Source organism: Delphinapterus leucas, chromosome 20 (assembly GCF_059928025.1).
Source record: "Delphinapterus leucas isolate spDelLeu-1000000601 "Yukka" chromosome 20, BTC_Dleu_Yukka2, whole genome shotgun sequence".
Lineage (NCBI taxonomy): Eukaryota > Metazoa > Chordata > Mammalia > Artiodactyla > Monodontidae > Delphinapterus > Delphinapterus leucas.
The window spans coordinates 43,332,520-43,353,013 of NC_143148.1; the positions used below are offsets into that span (position 1 = coordinate 43,332,520).

Consider the following 20,494-nt stretch of genomic DNA (forward strand, 5'->3'; position numbering starts at 1 on the left):
AATGGAAACTCCAAGAAGGCAAGACTTTGCTTCTTTTGTTCACCATATATCCCAAGCATCAGAAGCTGTGCTTAGCATCTAGTGGGACTCTTAGTAAAGATCTGCCAAATGAATGAAGAATCATAGATCTCTCTTTGACAAGGACCCAAAATGCCTTGATTGTCTTTCACTCAATTTGCTTGAGTAGGTAGGGTGATAGCGTAGGAAGAGTACTGGGCTAATGACCAGGCTCTAGCCTAGGACCATCCTTGCTGTTTGTGTGACTGTGACAGTAGTATTGAATTTGTGAAAGTTTATTAACCTATGCACTTGTGATATGTACATTTTTCTCTTTTATATATACATAAATTTTAAAGTCTTCAAATATTTTATTTCTACATGTAGGTTTTTAGATTATAATTGGGATTCTACTTGCTTTTTCACAAAATAATTCATCATGAATATTTTCCCTAACATTATTCTTCCAGAGCATGATTTTTAATGGTTATGCAAGTACTTTGAAAAGTATAAAACACTATACAGGGCTTCCCTGCTGGCGCAGTGGTTGGGAGTCCACCTGCCGATGCAGGGGACACGGGTTCGTGCCCTGGTCTGGGAGGATCCCGCATGCCGCGGAGCAGCTGGGCCCGTGAGCCGTGGCCTCTGGGCCTGCGCTTCCGGAGCGTGTGTTCCGTGGCAGGAGAGGCCGCAGCAGTGAGAGGCCTGCGTACCACAAAAAAAAACCAAAAAAACACCATACAACGTGCCATGGTGATATGTTATTCTTTCTTTAAGAAATTGAAAGTTTGTTTTGAAGTAATTTGATTTCTTCCCTTTTTCTACAGGGGACATGGTCTCAGAGTACCGAGAACCTTTGATCCACACCTTCCTGAGGGGAGCAAGAGATCCAGATAGTGCTCACAGGGCCAGCAGCTTATCCAATCTTGGAGAACTGTGCCAGAGGTTGGACTTCATGCTGGGCTCTGTGGTTCACGAGGTACTGCATGTTGATTCCTTTCTCTAAAGTTTGTTTTTACTTGAACCTATGATATAGCTCAGCACTGGGAGTTAGGAGACCTGTGTTCTTTTTCTAGATCCGGTAAGTCATTTAACCTCCCTCAGCCTCGCTAGTCTCATATGTATATTGAAAGTTGATTTAGTAGGAATTTTTTAATTGCAAGTGACAGGAAGTCATCTTAACCTACTTTAAGCCATAAAAGAGGATTTATTATAAAGAGTCCAAGGAAACATAACAGAATTGAAGAAGCTTTGAGGAAGTGCAAGCAGAAGTTTACCCTAGTTTTCTGGGCCATCTGTGAGCCTCATCTCTGTTTACAGAAAACTCTCAGGCAAATACATACTCTAATTGGCCCTCTTCGGTTGGAGGTGCCTTGTATTCAGGGAGACAGGGTCTTATCAGAAAAGAGTAATTAAGTTCCATGTTTTGTTCACCGCCTTATACCCAGTGCCTGGTACGTAGTAGGTAAAGGATAAATGAGCAGCCAAAATAATAGCCATGCAAGATGTTGGCACTGGACACGTCTCCAGTGTTTAGAGTTGAAGATTTAAACTGGTTTTAGAGTTTAAGATTTAAACTGGTTTTAGAGTTTAAGATTTAGTGAAAGGTACATTGCACTGTTGTCCTCTATGAATATCTTTCTTTAGCCTCTTAAATTTTATCTTTGCCCTTGTGTTTACTCTGTCATCAATATATGAACATATGTCTCAAGTACATACTATGTACTAGACACTCTGCTATTTAAAGATGATGATGGGCAAAAGAAGACTAGTTAATATGTTGCCAGGTGTCTTTTTACTCAGTGGGCTTCACCATCTTAAATCTTTAAGGAAGAAGATGGCTTATAAATTATAAATACGTAAATAAAATACAGTTTATATTACCTTATTATTTATGAGAGACTAGATTTTTCATATAAGCACATAAGTTTACAAGATCAAAAACTTAGTAACTTTGTAATACTGGCTTCTTTCACATTATTCAGTATCCTAGGGCTGACCATGTTGAACATCAAATCTTAAGTATCTACTGTATCTACTGAGAAGGAATTTTCTTCAGTGTTTGGTGATTGTGTCTTATCAACAAGCAGAGAAACATGCTCATGGATGTATACATATGCTTGAATTTATAGTATTTCCTGACTCCTGAGCTTTGTATGCTTAGTTTAATTGATTATAAAGGCTACTTATTGTTAAATTTCAACTTAGGACTTTTAGGAAAGTTATACATAGTTGTTTCCTCTTTTTTTAAAAAAAAAATTTATTTATTTTTGGCTGCGTTGGGTCTTCGTTGCTGCGTGCAGGCTTTCTCTAGTTGTGGCTAGCAGGGGCTACTCTTCGTTGCGGTGCACGGGCTTCTCACTGCGGTGGCTTCTCTTGTGGAGCACGGGCTCTAGGTGCACGGGCTTCAGTAGTTGTGGCTTGCGGGCTTTGGAGCACAGGCTCAGTAATCGTGGCACTCGAGCTTAGTTGCTCCGCGGCATGTGGGATCTTCCCGGACCAGGGCTCAAACCCGTGTCCCCTGCACTGGCAGGCGGATTCTTAACTACTGTGCCACGAGGGAAGTCCTCCTCTCCTTTAACTCTAACTCGAGGGACACAGCCCTATGCCCAACTTTCTGTATCTGTGTTTAATAACTTAGAAACAATGATTACTACCAACTTAAAACCTTTCAGTGCTCTAATGTACATGAACTATTGGGCGCCTGATTTTTGTTTTGGATGGCACTTTGCAAATCTCTTATTCTTTAGTGTATTAACTTGTAACACTTAAGGACTTTGCAGGTCTATTTGGTTATAGCAGCTAAAGATTTCAGTCTGTTATAAATAATCTGGGTCAGATTTTGAAATGGTTCTCACATTTTTTTTCTCTGTTTATTTGATCTGTTCACATGACTCAACCCAAAGTGAACCATAAACCATGAACTGAAACAAACTCATGGACCATGATCTGAACCAAACCCCAATATTATTATTCTTAATAACAGAGATAGAATTCACATACTATACAATTCACCCACTTAAAGGGTATAATTCAGTGGTTTTTAGTGTACTCACAAAGTTGAGTAAGCATCCCCCAGTTTTTTTAAACATGGCCATGAGCTGAATAAAAATTTCCCCCAGATCTCCAAGTGAATCAGCTCAGATTTGACAGTATCCCATACATTTTCTAAAGCCAATGAACTCAAACTGTGCCTGACATCATGATCTTCTCTGAACCCAAAAACTGAGACCGTATTTCTGTTTTGAGTTCCTAGATCTTCTTTCCTTTTTCTCTCTTAAGGAGACTGTTGCATGCTGGTGGCATATGATTTCCTGTTGAAAGTGTTGGAAAAATTTCTTGGTTTGGTTAATTAGAAAGATTGAGCTAAAGCAGGTTTTGTAACATTTAAGAAGTATCATCTTTCTGGAGACCACCCGACCTGTTGAAAGAGAACCAAATTTCCAAGCATACTTGGGGATGGGAATAAATGAGGCCCTGTCCCACCACCCACTTACCTGTGTTCACTTGGTCAGATGACCTAGACTCTGGGCTTGGTTTCCTGACCTAGAAAATGGGATTAAAATATCTATAATGCAGGATTGTTACAAGGATGTAGGGATAATGTATATGAGTAATACAGTGATTTATTCAACAATTGTTACTGAGAGCCTACTATATGCCAAGCAGCATTCTGGACACCTACAACATATCATTCTTCAAAATGGACAGTGATTCCCATCGGCATGGAGCTTACGTTCTAGGGAGAGGAGACAGACAGTAAATGATATACATATTAAAATATATAGTATGGTAGACAATGATAAGTTCTGTGGAAAATAAGAAAAAGTAGAGCAAGTAAGGGTGACCAGGATTATAGCATTAGGTGGAGGGGAGGTTGCAGTCTAAATGGGGTAGTCAAGGTAAGCCCCATTGAGAAGGTGATTTTTGAGTGAAGAAATTTTACTTTTCTGTATTAAGATGTTTCTTTAAGGAGCATTTTGGTCATTTGAAGGGAGCTGACAATGACAGTGATGAGGATGCACAGCAAGGAGATGAGAACAGGGGTAACCAGTGTCCTTCAAATGTCCTCAGTCGTACATTTACCAAACACCTGCAGTGTTCCAGGCCCCTTTGTTACAGGCCAGGAATACCAAACCCAAAAGATACTACCTTGTCTTCTGGGCATGGGCAACCTGTGGAAGATACAAACAGCAATGATTACAGTTACAGTCCAGTTAATTGTGCTAGGTGCTATGGGAGCACATTTTAGGAGCCCCTCAGTCAGGTTTGTGTGTTGTCAAAGATGTGCTGGAGGAAGAGACTCTTAGAGCTGAATCTGGAGAACAGGTAGAAATTAGGTAGCCCAAAAAAGCAGAGGCGAGCATTTCAGCAGAGGGAGCAGCTTGTGCAAAGGCACTGTGGTGTGGGACAGCCTGACATGTTTGAAGAACTATAGGAAGATCCAAAAGGTTAGAGTGAAGGGGTGGGACGAGCGGTTAGCTGGTAGCAGGTCTGAAACAAGAGACCAGGCAGAGGCTACATGATGAAGGGCCTTGTTAGCTTTACAACCTTATGGCTCACAGCGAGAATTGAGCATTGCTTATTAAGCCCTCAGAAATGAAGTATGAATAGGTAGTAGACTGTTTGCTTGCCATGGGTGCTAACACAAAGAAAGAATCCTTCCTTTTGTTTCAACCTTAGAATTGAATGTGAGGAGCTGCTGCCCTGGGGGCACCTGTCAGGCAAACCCCTTGTCCAGTGACCCTGCCCCACTTCTAGAGACCTGGACACTGTAACATCAATCCCAGGAGTGTTTATTATCATTAATAATTGTGAGCACAACAAGGACAGAACCAGTCTTTATTTACCTTTGTATACCGCCTAGCGCCAAACACAGCATTTGGCATATGGTAGATACTAAGTAAGTGTTTACTGATTAACATTGAAGGAAGAGGAAGATAAGGCTTACTTGGGAAGACAAGTTCCTACATGTTTTAAAAATAGTAATTGGGACTTCCCTAGCGGTCCACTCCGCGCTTCCACTGCAGGGGGCATGGGTTCGATCCCTAGTCAGGGAACTAAGATCCTGCATGCTGCGTGATGCGGCCAAAAAAAAATAGTAACCATAGCAAGCACTTAACACTCTTCTTAGTGCCTTATGTAAGTCAGCTGATCCAGTCCTCAAAGAGGAAACTGAGGCACAGAGAAATTAAATCAATTGGATTTGGCAAAGTTGGGGTTTGAATGCAGGCAGTTGGTTCCTGTATCTGTGCTCTTAACCACTCCTCTATATTGTCTCTCAATAAATGTTTCAATTCGTTTATAAGATTACTTTTGTGCCCTTGAAAAAGAAGGGAGTTGCCATGTAAGAAAAGCTACTGACAGGAAGGGTCATGTAGCTCTGTTTTAATAGCACTTGCTTTTGGCAGTGAAACTTCAGAAGACAATATATTCCCACTGATTTGAAAAACCAGGTGTTTCCATCCCACATAATTTCTGTCTCTTCTTTTTAGATGTTCCTTCTTATGTAGCATCCAACACTTGCCATGTCATCAGTGCCATACCAGCTGCCTTGGGTGGACTGCAAGTTTGAACATGATTGGACACCTGACAGTCTTAGTATTTCAGCCATTGAGTCCTCCTGTAGTCAGACCACTCTTGTCCATTCTCATTGAAAAAGTGGGAGATTTGGCCTGGCTTTTAAGTAATTCTTCATTCATTTGTTTTTCATTTGACAAATACTTACTGAGCACTTACTCTGTGCCAGTTATGAGACTACAACCAAGCCTTATGCTAGGTGGGGGGGATCCAGCTCTGAACACAGCGAAGTTCCTGTCCTTGTGGAGCTGACATGCTAGAGAGGAGAGTTAGGTAACAAACAAGCAAGTGTGTAAACAAATATATACTGTGCCAGATGGAGTAAGTTCGAAGGAGATGAATCTAGTAAGGCAAGGGACATGGAGGGAGTTTGCTGTTGTATGTGAACTTGGATGGACAGGAGAAGCTTCACTGATGAGTGACTTAAGCAGAGCCATGCAGGGAGCAGGAGCTGACCCGGGCAGGTACATGGGGAGAGAGCATTCTGGGCTTTGGCTTTTACTGTGAGTGAGATGGGAAGCCAAAGCAGAGGAATGAAATGCTCTAACTTGTTTTGAAAGATCATTGTGTCTTCTTCTACGACAGTTCTTTCAGTGTCTCATGAAAATTCTTGAAGTTTCTTGTAGTCTCAGAAATGCTTGGCCCCAGTGTGTACTGGTGGAGAAGGAGCCTTAACTCTGGGGAAACTTGTCTTTGGCTGCAAACTGAAGGAATTCTTCTTCGTGTGTGTTTGTCATGTGCCAGGTATGTTAGAGGACACAGACAAAGGACCCAATCTCTTCCCCCAAGGAAATCTCAGTAGAGTGTGAAACACAGAGGAATAAATAAACAGTGGACTAGAGTGATCTCCTAGGACAAGCCCAAGGTGCTGAGGGAACACAGAGCTGGGACCCTCAGGTAAACTGTCAGGGTTTACCTGACAGCAAGAAAGTCACATTGATCAAGTGTTAGCCAGGCAGAGAAAGAGGGGAAGTGTAACTTGTTTTGATGTAAAATTGAACAAACCAACCACCATAGGCTCTTCTGATGTGATCTGATCTGGGGGTCATACCTGTGGTTCTTGGGCATCTGAAGAAAGCTGTCCTCCCTGTTGCGTGGTCCAGACTTGGGCCCTGTCTGTTCCATGACAGTGCTTGCTGGTAGGGAAGGAACGTAAGGGATAGGACCAACCCTTCCACAGTCTCTGTACTGGGAATTCAGGTTTTTCCTCTCTGTTGATGTCAAGATTTAATCTGTTTGGAGAGCATTATTATTGCTCTCCGATTTCTCCTTGTTCTTGTCAAGAACTGTATTGCTTAAAACCAAATCTTGATAGGCTCTTTCATCTTTATCATTCTCCATGAAAAGTAAATATGATTTAAGGGAGCCACAGCGAGAGGCCCATCCCTGGTACAGCAAATAAGGTACGCCCCAGGTGACAAGTGCAGGAGCAAGCCACTTGTAAGGTAGTGCCCAGAATTCCACGAACCCGAGCTTTGGGGTCTGATGCAGAGCTATCACCTCTGATCCACTAAATGATCTGAATTGATTAGCAGATTTGCCACAACCAGTGCGGTTTCCTAGGTGACAGCTCATGCACTGAGATGAGGGCTCGGGTAGATGTCCTGGGAAACCTCAAGGAAGCAACGGAGCCACCACGGTTCTGTTCCACGTCAGGTTTTTTTTTTTAAGTCTTTATAGAATTTGTTACAATATTGCTTCATTTTATGTTTTGGTTTTTTGGCCCTGAGGCATGTGGGATCCTAGCTCCCAGACCAGGGATCGAACCTGCAACCCCCTGCATTGGAAGGCAAAGTCCTAACCACTAGACCACCAGGGAAGTCCCCCATGTCAGGTAAAGCAAAGCATGTGGGAATTAGAGGCCACCCTGCCTTTGCTGGTAAAGTTTCTTAGTTTACAAAATAGAAGGACAGATGGTCTAGTTTCGAACAAATTAGCAGACCGAATTTTAGCAGGAGATTTTAGGGAAAGGGATGAAGGTGCAGCTGGAAAGTTGAAATCATGCTTTCTTGATACCTCAATTCTATTACCTCTCTTCTGGAATTTTCCAAAGTTGGTTTTTGGTACTCTTGCCATCTGTTTTATCTTTATTTATATTTCTGATTATGCTTCGTGCGTGCCAGCTGTTTGGGGAGTGATGTTTTCTGTATTTCTGTTGGCTCCTATCAAGTGTGAAATTGCTTAAACTGACCTTTAGCGTTTCCAAAGCAGTTGTCATTTTTGTCTCTGCATGGCTTTCAAAAATGGATATGATTTACATAATTTAGCCAATAAAAAAAAATCCTTCCATAGTTTGGTTTACTAGAATAGGTACATTGACCCTTAGGGCAGGTAACATGAAGATCCCATGGAATGGGTTTCTGCCCTTTAGGAAGACTTCCAATTCATACATTAGTAAAGACCTTACATCATCTATCTTTCCGCCAAAGCTTTTAGGTGGGGGTGGAAGGCAGTGTTGAGTATGTCCTTGGGGTTGGAGGTGAGAGAGACTGGCCATGGGGGCGACTTGTTCAGACTGGACAGATGGAAGAGAGTGGCCATGAGACCTCCCTGCTTCTGGTGTTTGACGAGGAGGCTACCCCACTGGCTTGTAGAAGAGCAACGTTACGAGTTGGTTGCGGGAGCTTGACATGAACAGAGGCTGTTCTTATCTTTCAATGATATCTGCAAGACCAGATTAAAATTCTGATGCTTTAAAAACATTTTGCACAACCGAACATTGTTCCTTTCATGGGATTTGGTCCTGTGACAGAGGTGTTGAGGAAGGTCCAGGAACTCTTCTGTTCACAGGCTTCTTCCTGATTGTCCTGGATGGCTGATTGCAGGTGGACTTGGTACAATCTGGTGCATAAATCACTAAGAGCAGGAGGCCATTCCAGCTGATCTCAGTAGGGCTTGTAACAGCCAGCTCCTCCCGGTCACACCTGCAGGGCGGCACTGGCATGCAGGGACTGGCCTTGCAGGGGAAGCCCTTTTCCAGCCAGGGTGCTTCTGCCCCTCCTGATTGTGGAATAAATGCCCGACAGTCAGAGCTGGCGCTACACTGAGCCCTGAGGCAGAGGCATGGCCCACCAGCATAGTGAGGCAGAACAGAGGTGGTAAAGCTGGACACCGGTGGGATTCCAGGCTCGGAGGCTTTTGCCCGCCAAATGTGGAAACACGGGCCCAAAACTAAACCTAGAGGGAAGCAGGCAAAAGGCTTGGGGGAGTCTGAGCATTACATGGCCCTGGGCTGGCTTTCATACTTTAGTTATCAGACTGAATAAGCTAATCTTTTATGTGTCAGGAAGGACTCGACCTAGCTCTAACTTGTTTCTCTGATTTCAGCTCTTACCTCTTAAATACTAAGCCTGCAAGTGGAGGTACCTATTATATTGTTGCCTGTTTGGAGGTCACCCAAGGGACTCCTCCTAGGACTGAATTGCTTCTACTGTTAGTGCTAGAGGCATGGAAGCCACTGATGACCTCGAGTCAGGGTTCCAGGTCAAAAGCAGAAGCAGCTTGCTGGGTCTTATTGAAAAACATCCCCCAAAGAGTTGAGCTTTTCTGGGATTTCCCTTCACTTGTAAGCATCAAGTTTGTCTAATAGATGTACAACTTGATTAAATGCCAGTGCATCACAGATGCAATTATATTTAAGAACAAGCTACTTCTTCTAATCCCTTTGCCATCACTGATTAATTAGACACTTTGAACTATGCCCAACTGTTTGAAAGCTGTGAAAAATACAACCTGCATAGTTAAAATTTCTGCACAAGCCTATTTCCTCATTTGTGCCTGGATTCTTTTTTTAAACCTTTTAAAAAACCATTCTTTAAACATAATATGTATTTATACATGTTCCCAAGCACACAATCTGGCTATTTTCTTATCATGGTTAGAAAGCCTTCCACAGTTGGCCAAGATATACACTCACACAGTAAATCACAGAACAAAGTATGTGAGAGACCAACTGAAATTTAGACTTACCTTCAGATTTTTTCTGTCATTGGTCACACTTTCAAAATTTTTGTTTTTACCTTTTCATTCTTGCACAAATACCTCAGAAAGGTTTGTTGCTGTTTGTTGTTGTTGTTTTCTAATGGTATCTCTTTATGGAGGTTTTAGAATAGTTTTGTGTCTACCCGGAGTAGGGTGGGGGCAGGATGGCTGGTACAGGATATAGAAATTTTCTCATTTTATGACATATAATTATCAGCTATATATCTGCAAGTAAACATTACCATGTTTTGCAAGTAATTTGTAAGTCCTTTCTGTTATAGAGCTGTCTTCTAAAGTAAATGAGCACTGAAAGAACCATTCCACAAATGAAGAATCCCAGGCAGGGAGTCTCAGCAATTGGCCCCTGGTAACTCACGTGGGTGTACACTAGAATTGTAGTGTACCAGGACGTCTGGACACGCTAGAAGAAGATCAGTTTGAATATTTATGTATTTCTCTATCCCTGGGCTGAAACTTTCATCAGTTGGCACGTTGATATTCATGCCAGACCTTGAACTCTGAAGTCTACTTAGCTAAATCTCCATGGTCCTCCGTCCCTAGAAGCCACTGTGTTTCAGACCATTTTTTCTTCCTTCAATTTGATGTCCCCAGAGTGGGGCAAGTAACAGTTCTTCCCACTTTTGAGGAAATATTCACCTTTGACCATACCTTTATTATATACCTGTATTCCTTCCCACTCCCTAGTCTCCCTCCTGAATTCCAAACCAGATCTTGGCCCTTTCCAGAAAAGCCAGACTAAATCAAGATCTCTACCACTATATCTCTCCCTCTTCATGGAGAATGAGGAAGCAACCCACCGCTCTAAGCCAGATTGTTTGTGATGAATGTGTAGAATATGGAACACAGTTGAAAGGTTTTAGGTAATTGTGCAATCCTGATTTTTATTGACTTCTTTTTCCCTCACCCTCCTAGGTAACAACTTGCCTGATTGCTGTGGCTAAAACAGACCATGAAGTTCAGGTGCGCAGAGCTGCTGTCCATGTAATTGTGCTGCTGCTTCGGGGACTCAGCCAGAAAGCTACTGAGGTAAGTCAGTCTCTTACCATTTGCAAAGTCCCTACCTGTTTGTTCTTTATCTGTTCATCAGTCTTCCTTTCACCAGGGGAGGCCTTGAACCTTTTTCCCGGATGAATTCATACAGATGAATCAGTCAGCAGGGATTGTATTGTTTGCAGGAAGATTGTATTGTTTGCATCTTCAATGAGTCTCTTTTTCCTCTGTATCATATTAGGCAGACTGCACACTAACCACTGCAGAAAAACCAGGGCACAAGTTTACAGGTTGAGATTCTGGGTCCCAGCATTCCCCTCAGAGGGACAGGTTCCAGGGTGAGCTAGCTGGACTGCACCAAGCCTGCCTCTATAGCCTGAACTTGAGTGATTTGTCTTCCTTACTCATTTTATTGTTCACACAGAATCACTAAAGGGCCTCGTTTCAAATGTTTCCTTTCTAGCTGTGAGTTCAATCCATGAGATTTTAGTTGTTGCATAAATTAAACTTTTATTCCTCCTCCAAGTGGCTTTGGCTGGATTTCTCCCCAGTGCGTGGACAGTCCAGGAAGAAGGTTTATATATCCATATGTATGCTGAGAATGAGTGACCTCTAAATTAATTTTCTTCTTGATTTTAATGGAAATTCATTCCCAGTTGACTTTATAAAGAGAGTTTGCATTAATAATTCACTTCCTGGCATCCACAATGTTCGTCTGTGGCTGGCACATCAGTATTTAACTAAGTGTCATTGAAGCCATTAGAAAAATGTTTTGTCAGACACATGGCTTTGTTCATGCTAGAATTTTGCCATATCAAGTTCCTGACACCATTTTTGTACAAGCGTTATCCCCTAGTAATTATCTAGGACCTCGGTAGGAGTGGGGGACATAAAGATCATAACTTGATATCTCAGGTACTTGTTTTAGGGTACACACTGCTCTTGTTGAGAATCTGCTGTACAAAATGGAATTAAGAAAGAGTCAATGTTTTATACCCACTGTCAAGATCTACAAAACTCTTGACAAATATACCATTGTTATGTAAGTTGTTAACAATAGGGGAAACTGGGTGAGGAGTATACAGGAATTCTCTATTGTCTTCGCAACTTTTCTGTAAATCTAAAATTATTTCAAAATTTATTTTAAAATTTGAGTTACAACACTCTTAAAATAAATCTTAGAAACTCTGTAAGTGTACACACCCTTACTCAGTAAGAGTGTGTGTGTGCGTGTGTCCGTAGCAGAGCAAACTGTCTGGTTAGTAAAGTGAGAGAAGAAATAGAAAGAAACTCTATCCAGGTTTCTCACATCAGTGTGTAGCCAATGAAAGCAACACTGCTTGTCTCACCAGTACTAAAATAATTTGAGGCCATGGAAGATTTTTGACACTTTGAAAAAGCCATGTGAGTGAAAAACCTCTGTTCTCCAAACCACCTCTAGTCTGCCCTCACTGGAATTTATAAATCGTGCTTACTCAGTGAATAAAGAAAAGGAAACGGGATGGGATGAGGGTATGATTCCTCTTCGTGGCGCATCCTTGAGACCAGGTGTGTTAAATCTTGTAATCGTAGGTGTGATTATAATTGGGGCACTTTAACGAGAAGCAGAGATAACCACAAAGCTTTCAATCTAAGATTTTCTTTACTGTTCTGTTTTGCCCCCGGGAACAGCTGAAATGAAAATGCCGCCTTGTTGTTGAAGTTTTGTTTTGTTTTTTTCCTTCTAATCACTATCTCTCAAGCTGTGGAGTGCCAAAGGATAATCTTAGGTTTCAGTGAATTCTCTGTTGCTCGTAGATGTGCCAACCAAGAAACTCTGTGGTTCTGGCAGCTTGAAAAGAAAACAGAGAGCCCGGTAAGAGGTAGAGGTCCAGAAAATCAGGAGATAGATTGGGATCAGAGAGGGGGAAGACATTACCACCCCCAACTGATGAGGTAGCTTTCACCTCTTTCCCATTTGCAGATAGCCAGAATATCCACATTGGAGGGAAATACAGCATTCACTTTCTTATTGAAACACTTATTTTCTCTGCTTAGCCTTGTTTTGGCCTTATGATTATATCTGTTTATTCACTGATTCCCAAGTATAGCCTGAAGCCGGAAGGGAACCCCCTTTAAGCTCATTCTACCTTACCTTTGCTGAAAATTGAATTTATGAGGAACACCCAGGAGAAGGAGGTATGTTTAGACCTGTACTTTCTGTTGGCCTCAGAGTTAAGAACAGCCCTCCTCATCGTGGAGGAGATGAGCTGGGCGGCAGCATGAGAAAATTGTGCCTAACTATCCAGCTTTTCCCAAGTTAAGTCTTTGCAAGGTGACTTGTTTATTCTAAGAATTGTAAATGTTTAGAACATCCATATTCCTAAATTCATTCCAAAGACAATAATGAATAACTGGGACAGTAATGACTGAGCAACAGCCTACCAGACTGGCCCTCGTTCAGATAACAACTATGAACTCTGGACATAATATAGTAAGTAGTTAGCCGAGGACACTAAAGAGTGGTCAGAAGCAGGCAGATTCTCATGGAGTGTCCATGTTTAGAGGAGAGGTGCTGTATAGAGTAAGTTCCCATTTTCTTGGCTTTCAGCCTAGGGGCAGGTTATGTCTAGGGAGGCGTGCAGTGCATTAGGGGTACTGGTGGAGAAATCACAGGCTTTTGGGGCTGGGGAACCAGAAGACTGAATCTGGGGGAACCACAGCTACAGGAGAGAAAGGGGGGATCCTGGAAGGGAAAGATCCAGAGAGAGGATTCCTAAATTCTGTGTGCCCACATCTCTGGCTGACCCCTAAACCAAGCAAGATGATTACCTGATTTTTAAAAAAAGAAAAAAAAATGCACTAATTGGAGAACAGGGTCCAGTCTCCATAACATAACATTCATAATGTCCAGGATACAACCCAAAATACTCAATAATATAAAACACCAGGAAAATGGAACATATTCCCAGTAGAAAAGAAAATTAACTGAGACCAACCCCAAGATAATCCTGACGTTAGAATTATCAGGCAAGGAATTTAATGCAGCTACTGTAATTATCCTCAAGGAAGTAACAGAAAAATATGCCTGCAGTTAAATAAAAGATAGGAAATCTCAGCAAAGAAATAGAAACAATTTTTTTAAAAAGCCATATTGGGGCTTCCCTGGTGGCGCAGTGGTTGAGAGTCCGCCTGCTGATGTAGGGGACACGGGTTCGTGCCCCGGTCCGGGAGGATCCCACATGCCGCAGAGCGGCTGGGTCCGTGAGCCATGGCTGCTGGGCCTGCACGTCCGGAGCCTGTGCTCCGCAGCGGGAGAGGCCCGTGTACCGCAAAAAAAAAAAAAAAAAAAAAGCCATATTGAAGTTCTAGAACTAAAACTATAATATCTGAGTTTTTTAAAAAAATAATTTAATGGAATTAAAAGCAGAATGGAGATGACCAAGGAAAGAATAAGTGAATTTGCAGGTAGAGCAATAGAAATTATCCAGTGTGGAGAGCAGAAAGAAAAGAAAAATATATTTTAAAAATTTTACGGAAGTATAGTTGATTCACAATGTTAATTTCTTCTGTACAGCAAAGTGACTCCGTTTTTTTAAAAAATATATATGTATATATATACATACGTGTGTGTGTGTGTGCGTGTGTGTGTGTGTGTATTCTTTTCCATTACGGTTTATCACAGAATGTTGAATATAGTTCCCTGTGCTATACAGTATGATCCTATTGTTTGTCCATCCTATATACAATAGTTTGCCTCTGCAAATCCCAGACTCCCATTCCTTCCCTCCCCTACCCCACCTCCCTGTTGGCAACCACAAGTCTATTCTCTGTATCTGTGAGTCTGTTTTTGTTTGGTAGATATGTTGATTTGTATCATATTTTAGATTCCACATAGAATTGCTATCATATGGTATTTGCCTTTCTCTTTCTGACTTTACTTCACTTAGTATGATAATCTCTAGGTTCATCCATGTTGCTGCAAATGGAATTATTTCATTCTTTTTGATGGCAGAGTAATATTCCAGTGTATATATACCCCATATCTTCTTTATCCATTCCTCTGTTTACGGACATTTAGGTTACTTCAGTGTCTTGGCTATTGTGAATAGTGCTGCTATGAACATAGGGGTGCATGTATCTTTTTGAATTATAGTTTTGTCTGGATATATGCCTAGGAGTGGGATTGCTGAATCATACGGCAACTCTATTTTTAGTTTTTGGAGGAACCTCCATACTGGTTTTCCATAGTGGCTGCACCAATTTACATTCCCACCAACAGTGTAAGAGGGTTCTCTTTTCTCCACACTCTCTCCGGCATGTGTTATTTGTAGGCTTTTTAATGATGGCTATTCTGACTGGTGTGAGATGGTACCTCACTGTAGTTTTGATTTTCAAGAAAAAGATTTTTGAATGAGTGATTTGGTGTGACCAGAGGCTCTCAGAATCCTAACCTGGTATTTCCCTTAGGAGCAGTGGTTCAGTATCCATTAATTCAGTGTTCACACAACTTTGTAGAACACAACTACCATACATAATGAGAATCAACTGTATGCACAATGGAAAAAAATTGATTATCTTAAGAATCAGTGATTTGGGGTTGACCATAGTTCTAGATTTATTTAGGTAATTACTACTACAGTCCTCTGCATAGTTTACTGAAAGTTGACTTCTTAGAAGAACTGTGAAATACTGGAGAACTTCACACAAGGTTTTGTAGTGACTAAGTATGGTGACATTTTAATACTGAAACTTTCTCCCTTGCTTTTTTTTTTTTAATTAAAAAAATTTTTTTTTCTTTTGGCTGCGTTGGGTCTTTGTTGCTGCATGCAGGCTTTCTCTAGTTGCGTTGAGTGGGGGCTACTTTTCGTTGCGGTGCGTGGGCTTCTCATTGCTGTGGCCTGTCTTGTTGCAGAGCACTAGCTCTAGGCGCCCGGGCTTCAGTAGTTGTGGCACGTGGGCTCAGTAGTTGTGGCTCATAGGCTCTAGAGCGCAGGCTCAGTAGCCGTGGCGCACGGGCTTAAGTTGATCCGCGGCATGTGGGATCTTCCGGGACCAGGTCTCGAACCCGTGTCCCCCGCAGGCGGATTCTCAACTGCTGCGCCACCAGGGAAGTGCCTAATCCCTAATTTTAAATGACAAAAGAATAATCTATTCTCTATCTAGTGAGAGTTAAATAGTAGGCTTTAGAATTCATTCCTTCAAGATGACAGCCAACCCTAACACCATCTCATATCTTCAAAAATAAGCAAAACCTGGAAGCATCTTCAGGGGAAGAGTTTGGGATTAATTATTAATTGATGGCTGAATCAGGTTCACAGCCAAATCCAGGCCTCCACCCAGGAATGGTTTTTAATTCCTTCTTTCGAGTCCAATATTGAATTCTGTTGATAGAAGCCTATTCTTAGTAACATTAGGAATAGTGGTTTCACTAACTTTTGTGCAGTTGGAAGTTACTCTCCTACTTCTTTGTGAGAGAGAAAGCAAACTGTGGCTAAAAAGAAAACAGTTTGTGTATGATGTTATGCTTGTTTAATGACAGCAGTTACACATGGTCCATACAAAAAGATTAGTGCATGCGTCCTGGGTTCACCTTGTGCTTGTCTGTCCAGACCGAGAACTAGGACCTGAGGGAGGATGTGACACTTAATCTCTGACACAGCACAAGCAGCAAGTTATAAGTGAAAGGACAGACTGAATGGAAACTTTCCTTCCTTTGGCTTTGTTTTATCCTGAAAGTTATTATTTTTTTTCTTCCCTTTTTTTTTTTTTTTTTTTTTTGCGGTAGGCGGGCCTCTCACTGTCACGGCCTCGCCCGTTGCGGAGCACAGGCTCCGGACGCGCAAGCCCAGCGGCCATGGCTCACGGGCCCAGCCGCTCCGCGGCATGTGGGATCCTCCCGGACCGGGGCACGAACCCGTGTCCCCTGCATCGGCAGGCAGACGCCCAACCACTGCGCCACCAGGGAAGCCCCTGAAAGTTATTTTGAGAGCATTTGTTGTGGGGTTTTTTGTGTGTGTGTGTGTGCTATGGATATAGTTAAATGAGCCCAGTTTCCTTCCCAGAGCTAGTTCCACAGACACTGCTCCTTTTAACAGATCGAAGGCTCCATGTGAGGAGCAAATGAAAAGAACATTTATATTAAAATGACTGGGATCCAGGTAATAATTACTCCTCTTGTAAACTTTGAAAAAGTGCTTGGGAGAGTCATTTCAGACCGAAATTAAGGAGCATCGCTCCTTCCTGGGAGCATAAAGCTACGGCCAGTTTACCAGGGCAGCGGTTCTTTTGGTCATCCGCTACTGTCCCAGGCTTGGGTGTTTACACATTGATAGTATTGATAAATGGCATTTGATGAGAATTTAGCATTTTTGGATATTGTTTACGATGCCGTAGAGGCAGAGGCATAGAGAGATTTTAAAATATATTGTAAGTTTATAAATGTTTCTTCCCCTACAGACACTTCCCTCTGACTCACTCTTAGACATTCTCCTTGCTGTTGCTGCATTTCAATCTTAGAAGAAAAAATCCTCTTAGGCCCCATATCAGTTTCCTAGGGCTGCTGTAACAAAGTACCACAAATCGGGTGCTTAAAACAACAAATATTTACTTATAGTTCTGGAGGCCAGAAGTCCCAAATCAAGGTGGGCCCATGCTCCCTCTGAAGCCTGTAGGGAAATCCTTGCCTTTCCCCAGCTTCCAGTGGTTTGCTGGCAATCCTTAGTGTTTATTGACTTGCAGCTGTGTTACTCCAATCTCTGCCTTTGTGGTCACATGCATTCTCCCTGTGTGTCTCTGTCATGTAAATATGGCTTTCTTCTTGTAAGGATACCAGTCATATTGGGTTAGGGGCCCACCCTGCTCCAGTATGACCTTATCTTAACTAGTTACATCACAACAACTCTGTTTCCAAATAAGGTAAGGTCACACTCTGAGGTACTGGGGGTTAAGACCTCAACATACATTTTTAGGGGGAGCGGGGGACATGATCCAACCCATAACAGACCCTTAGCATTCCATAGTCCTTTCTATCTTGTGCTTATGCTTCTCCATCTGTTCATTATTGCTGTATCTTGAGAAGAGCCTGTTCTGAGTGGAGTGTCTCAAATATAAGAGACAACAACGATGATGATTATAGTGGAGGTGTTGTTATTATTATTATCACTCCCACCACCACAGCCACTACTACTGTCTGGTCCATAGATTTGCTGGGTTTTTGAATGATTGTTTAAAACCCACCAAAGATAATTTTATATTCAATCTAAATGAATAGGCAATTTCTTTCATGGCTGGAACTTTAGAACCTTACACTTTGTCATGCCAGGCCCTCACCATTGGTCATCTCAGATTTTGGAAGGCAGACTCTGTTACATGGAATCCAGTCTTCCAACTCTGCAAGCATCTCATGATTGCATACGTCACCTTGTTCCTCCTCATGATGGACACCAACTCGACTGGGAAAATGCATAAGAACCTAGAAGCTTTGTAGATATTAAACCAAAAGGACTTACATGTTTGGACTTGATTTGACCTCCAACACTGTTTTCCCCCTTTTTTGCCTACCACTAGGAAGCAGTGGATAAGGTACCACAAAATAACAATAGTAATGCTGTCTGTTCTCATAAAGCAGGCACTGAGCTATTGAGTTACTGTGTTGTCTCAGTTGATTCTCTCAGGAACTCTGAGGGGTAGGTGTTGTTACCCTCATTTTACCGATAACTAAAGGAAGCCCCTCAGAGGTTAAGCAAACCACTCACGCTCACATGGCTAGTAAGTGGCAGAGATGGTTTAAACCCTGGCTGTGTGTCTCTAAGGCCTGTGCTGTGCTCTAGCTGGCTGTAGTGTTGTGTGCCTTAAACTGCTTATTTTTTTTAAAGAAAGAGGAGGTAGAGATTAGTTTTAAGGCAAAGAATTACACCAGTAATAGGTGAAAATATACAATAAGCAGTCACCGGTTAAATTTCCCATGCTGAGAATGTTTAAAGTGACGTTCTGGTTAATTGAATACAGACTTGTACTGAGTTCCAGTTCCTGTTTAGCCATATACTTTCTCTGTAAATAGCAAGCTCTCGTCACTTCTCTCTGGCAAGGTGTTGCCAAAAAATCGTGATGATTTTCTTTACTTTCTAAGACCCAGTCAGACCAGAAGCACAACTTTTCAAATGTTCATTCTGACACATTAAGAACCAGATGTTTAGTCGTTTAATGAATGCTTGCTTTTCTAAGGATCTCTACCATCTCTCAAATACAAGATTTCTATATGGGGTAGCAATTCAGAAGTCATGCCTTTAAACCCCTGAGGTAAAGAGGATTTGCAGCTAGATAACCCTGGCGATTATCAGGGGTATTTTTCAGTAGCGGATTTGTCCCAGGATCCGAGCTAGGATCTGAGAAGGACTGGAAGGGTGTCAAGAGAGGAGCAGGACTAGGCTGGAGACAGACCCAACCTGAGGGCAGTTGGTGAACAGAAGAGAGGCAAGGCCAGGTCCAGGCACACAAAGACACTTCTGCAAGGCCGCTGCTGCTGACCCAAAGGAGGGTAGAATGAGTGTGCTCTGTTCATCAATAGCATTATATCCCCTTCTCCCCATCACCTTGTAGTTTTTTCTTACATAATTTCTTAAATTGAGTTATAACTTATATCCTTAAAATTAAAGTCTACAATTCAGGGGCTTTAGTGTATTCTTTAAGTCGTGCAAACATCACCACCATCTAATTCCAGAACATTTTCATTACCCCTGAAGAGACACCCCATACTCACTAGCAGTCACTCCCTCATTACCCCCTCCCTCCAACCCATGGTAACCATTAACCTACTTTCTGTTTATGGATTTGCCTTTTCTAGACATTTCGTGTAAAAGGAATTATACAATATGCCACCTTTTATGTTTGGCTCCTTTCACTTAGCATAATGTGGTCAAGGTTCATCCATATTGTAGCAGGTATCAGGATTTCATTACTCTTTACGGCTGAATAATATTCCATTGTATGGACCTAGCATATTTGTTTATCCATGCATTCATTGATGGACATTTGGGTTGTTTCCACTTTTTGGCTATTTTAAATAATGTTGCTATGAACATTTGTGTACGAGTTTTTGTGCAACATATGTTTACAGTTTTCTTGGATATATACCTAGGAGTGGAATTGCTGGGTCATATGGTAACTTCATGTTTAGCTTTTCGAGGAACTGCCAGACTGTTTTCTAGCTGCATCATTTTTTATTTCCCCCAGCAATGCATGAGGGTTCCATATGTTCCACATCCTCATTAACACTTGTTATTGTCTATCATTTACTAGATTTATAGCCATCCTAATGGATATAAAGTGGTGTAGTTTGTTTAAAAATTTTTTTAACATCTTTATTGGAGTATAATTGCTTTACAATGGTGTGTTAGTTTCTGCTTTATAACAAAGTGAATCAGTTATACATATACATATGTTCCCATATCTCTTCCCTCTTGCGTCTCCCTCCCTCCCACCCTCCCTATCCCATCCCTCTAAGTGGTCACAAAGCACCGAGCTGATCTCCCTGTGCTATGCGGCTGCTTCCCACTAGCTATGTATTTTTACGTTTGGTAGTGTATATATGTCCATGCCACTCTCTCACTTTGTCACAGCTTACCCTTCCCCCTCCCCATATCCTCAAGTCCATTCTCTAGTAGGTCTGTGTCTGTATTCCCGTCTTACCCCTAGGTTCTTCATGACCTTTTTTTTTTTTTTTCCTTAGATTCCATATATATGTGTTAGCATACGGTATTTCTTTTTCTCTTTCTGACTTACTTCACTCTGTATGACAGACTCTAGGTCCATCCACCTCACTACAAATATCTCAGTTTCGTTTCTTTTTATGGCTGAGTAATATTCCACTGTATATATGTGACACATCTTCTTTATCAATTCATCCAATGATGGACACTTAGGTTGCTTCCATGTCCTGGCTATT

At 41.9% G+C, this 20,494-nt stretch overlaps 1 protein-coding gene across 6 annotated transcripts in view; it reads left to right on the forward strand.

The window, feature by feature from the left end:
• The window catches only part of TANGO6 (transport and golgi organization 6 homolog), a 181,899-nt gene that overhangs the window by 140,066 nt on the left and 21,339 nt on the right, over window positions 1-20,494 (forward strand). For 5 of the 6 annotated variants that reach the window (XR_016390871.1, XR_016390872.1, XM_022583341.2 and 2 more), the window contains 2 exons: window positions 825-976; window positions 10,492-10,605. Coding sequence is in view for 3 of the 6 variants with exons in the window: in XM_022583341.2 (XP_022439049.2) it covers window positions 825-976; window positions 10,492-10,605 (266 nt within the window). In the remaining 3 variants the exon portion in view is untranslated. Of the gene's footprint in view, window positions 1-824; window positions 977-10,491; window positions 10,606-20,494 lie in introns of those variants that run through there. The other variant, XM_089902386.1, reaches the window with a different exon arrangement.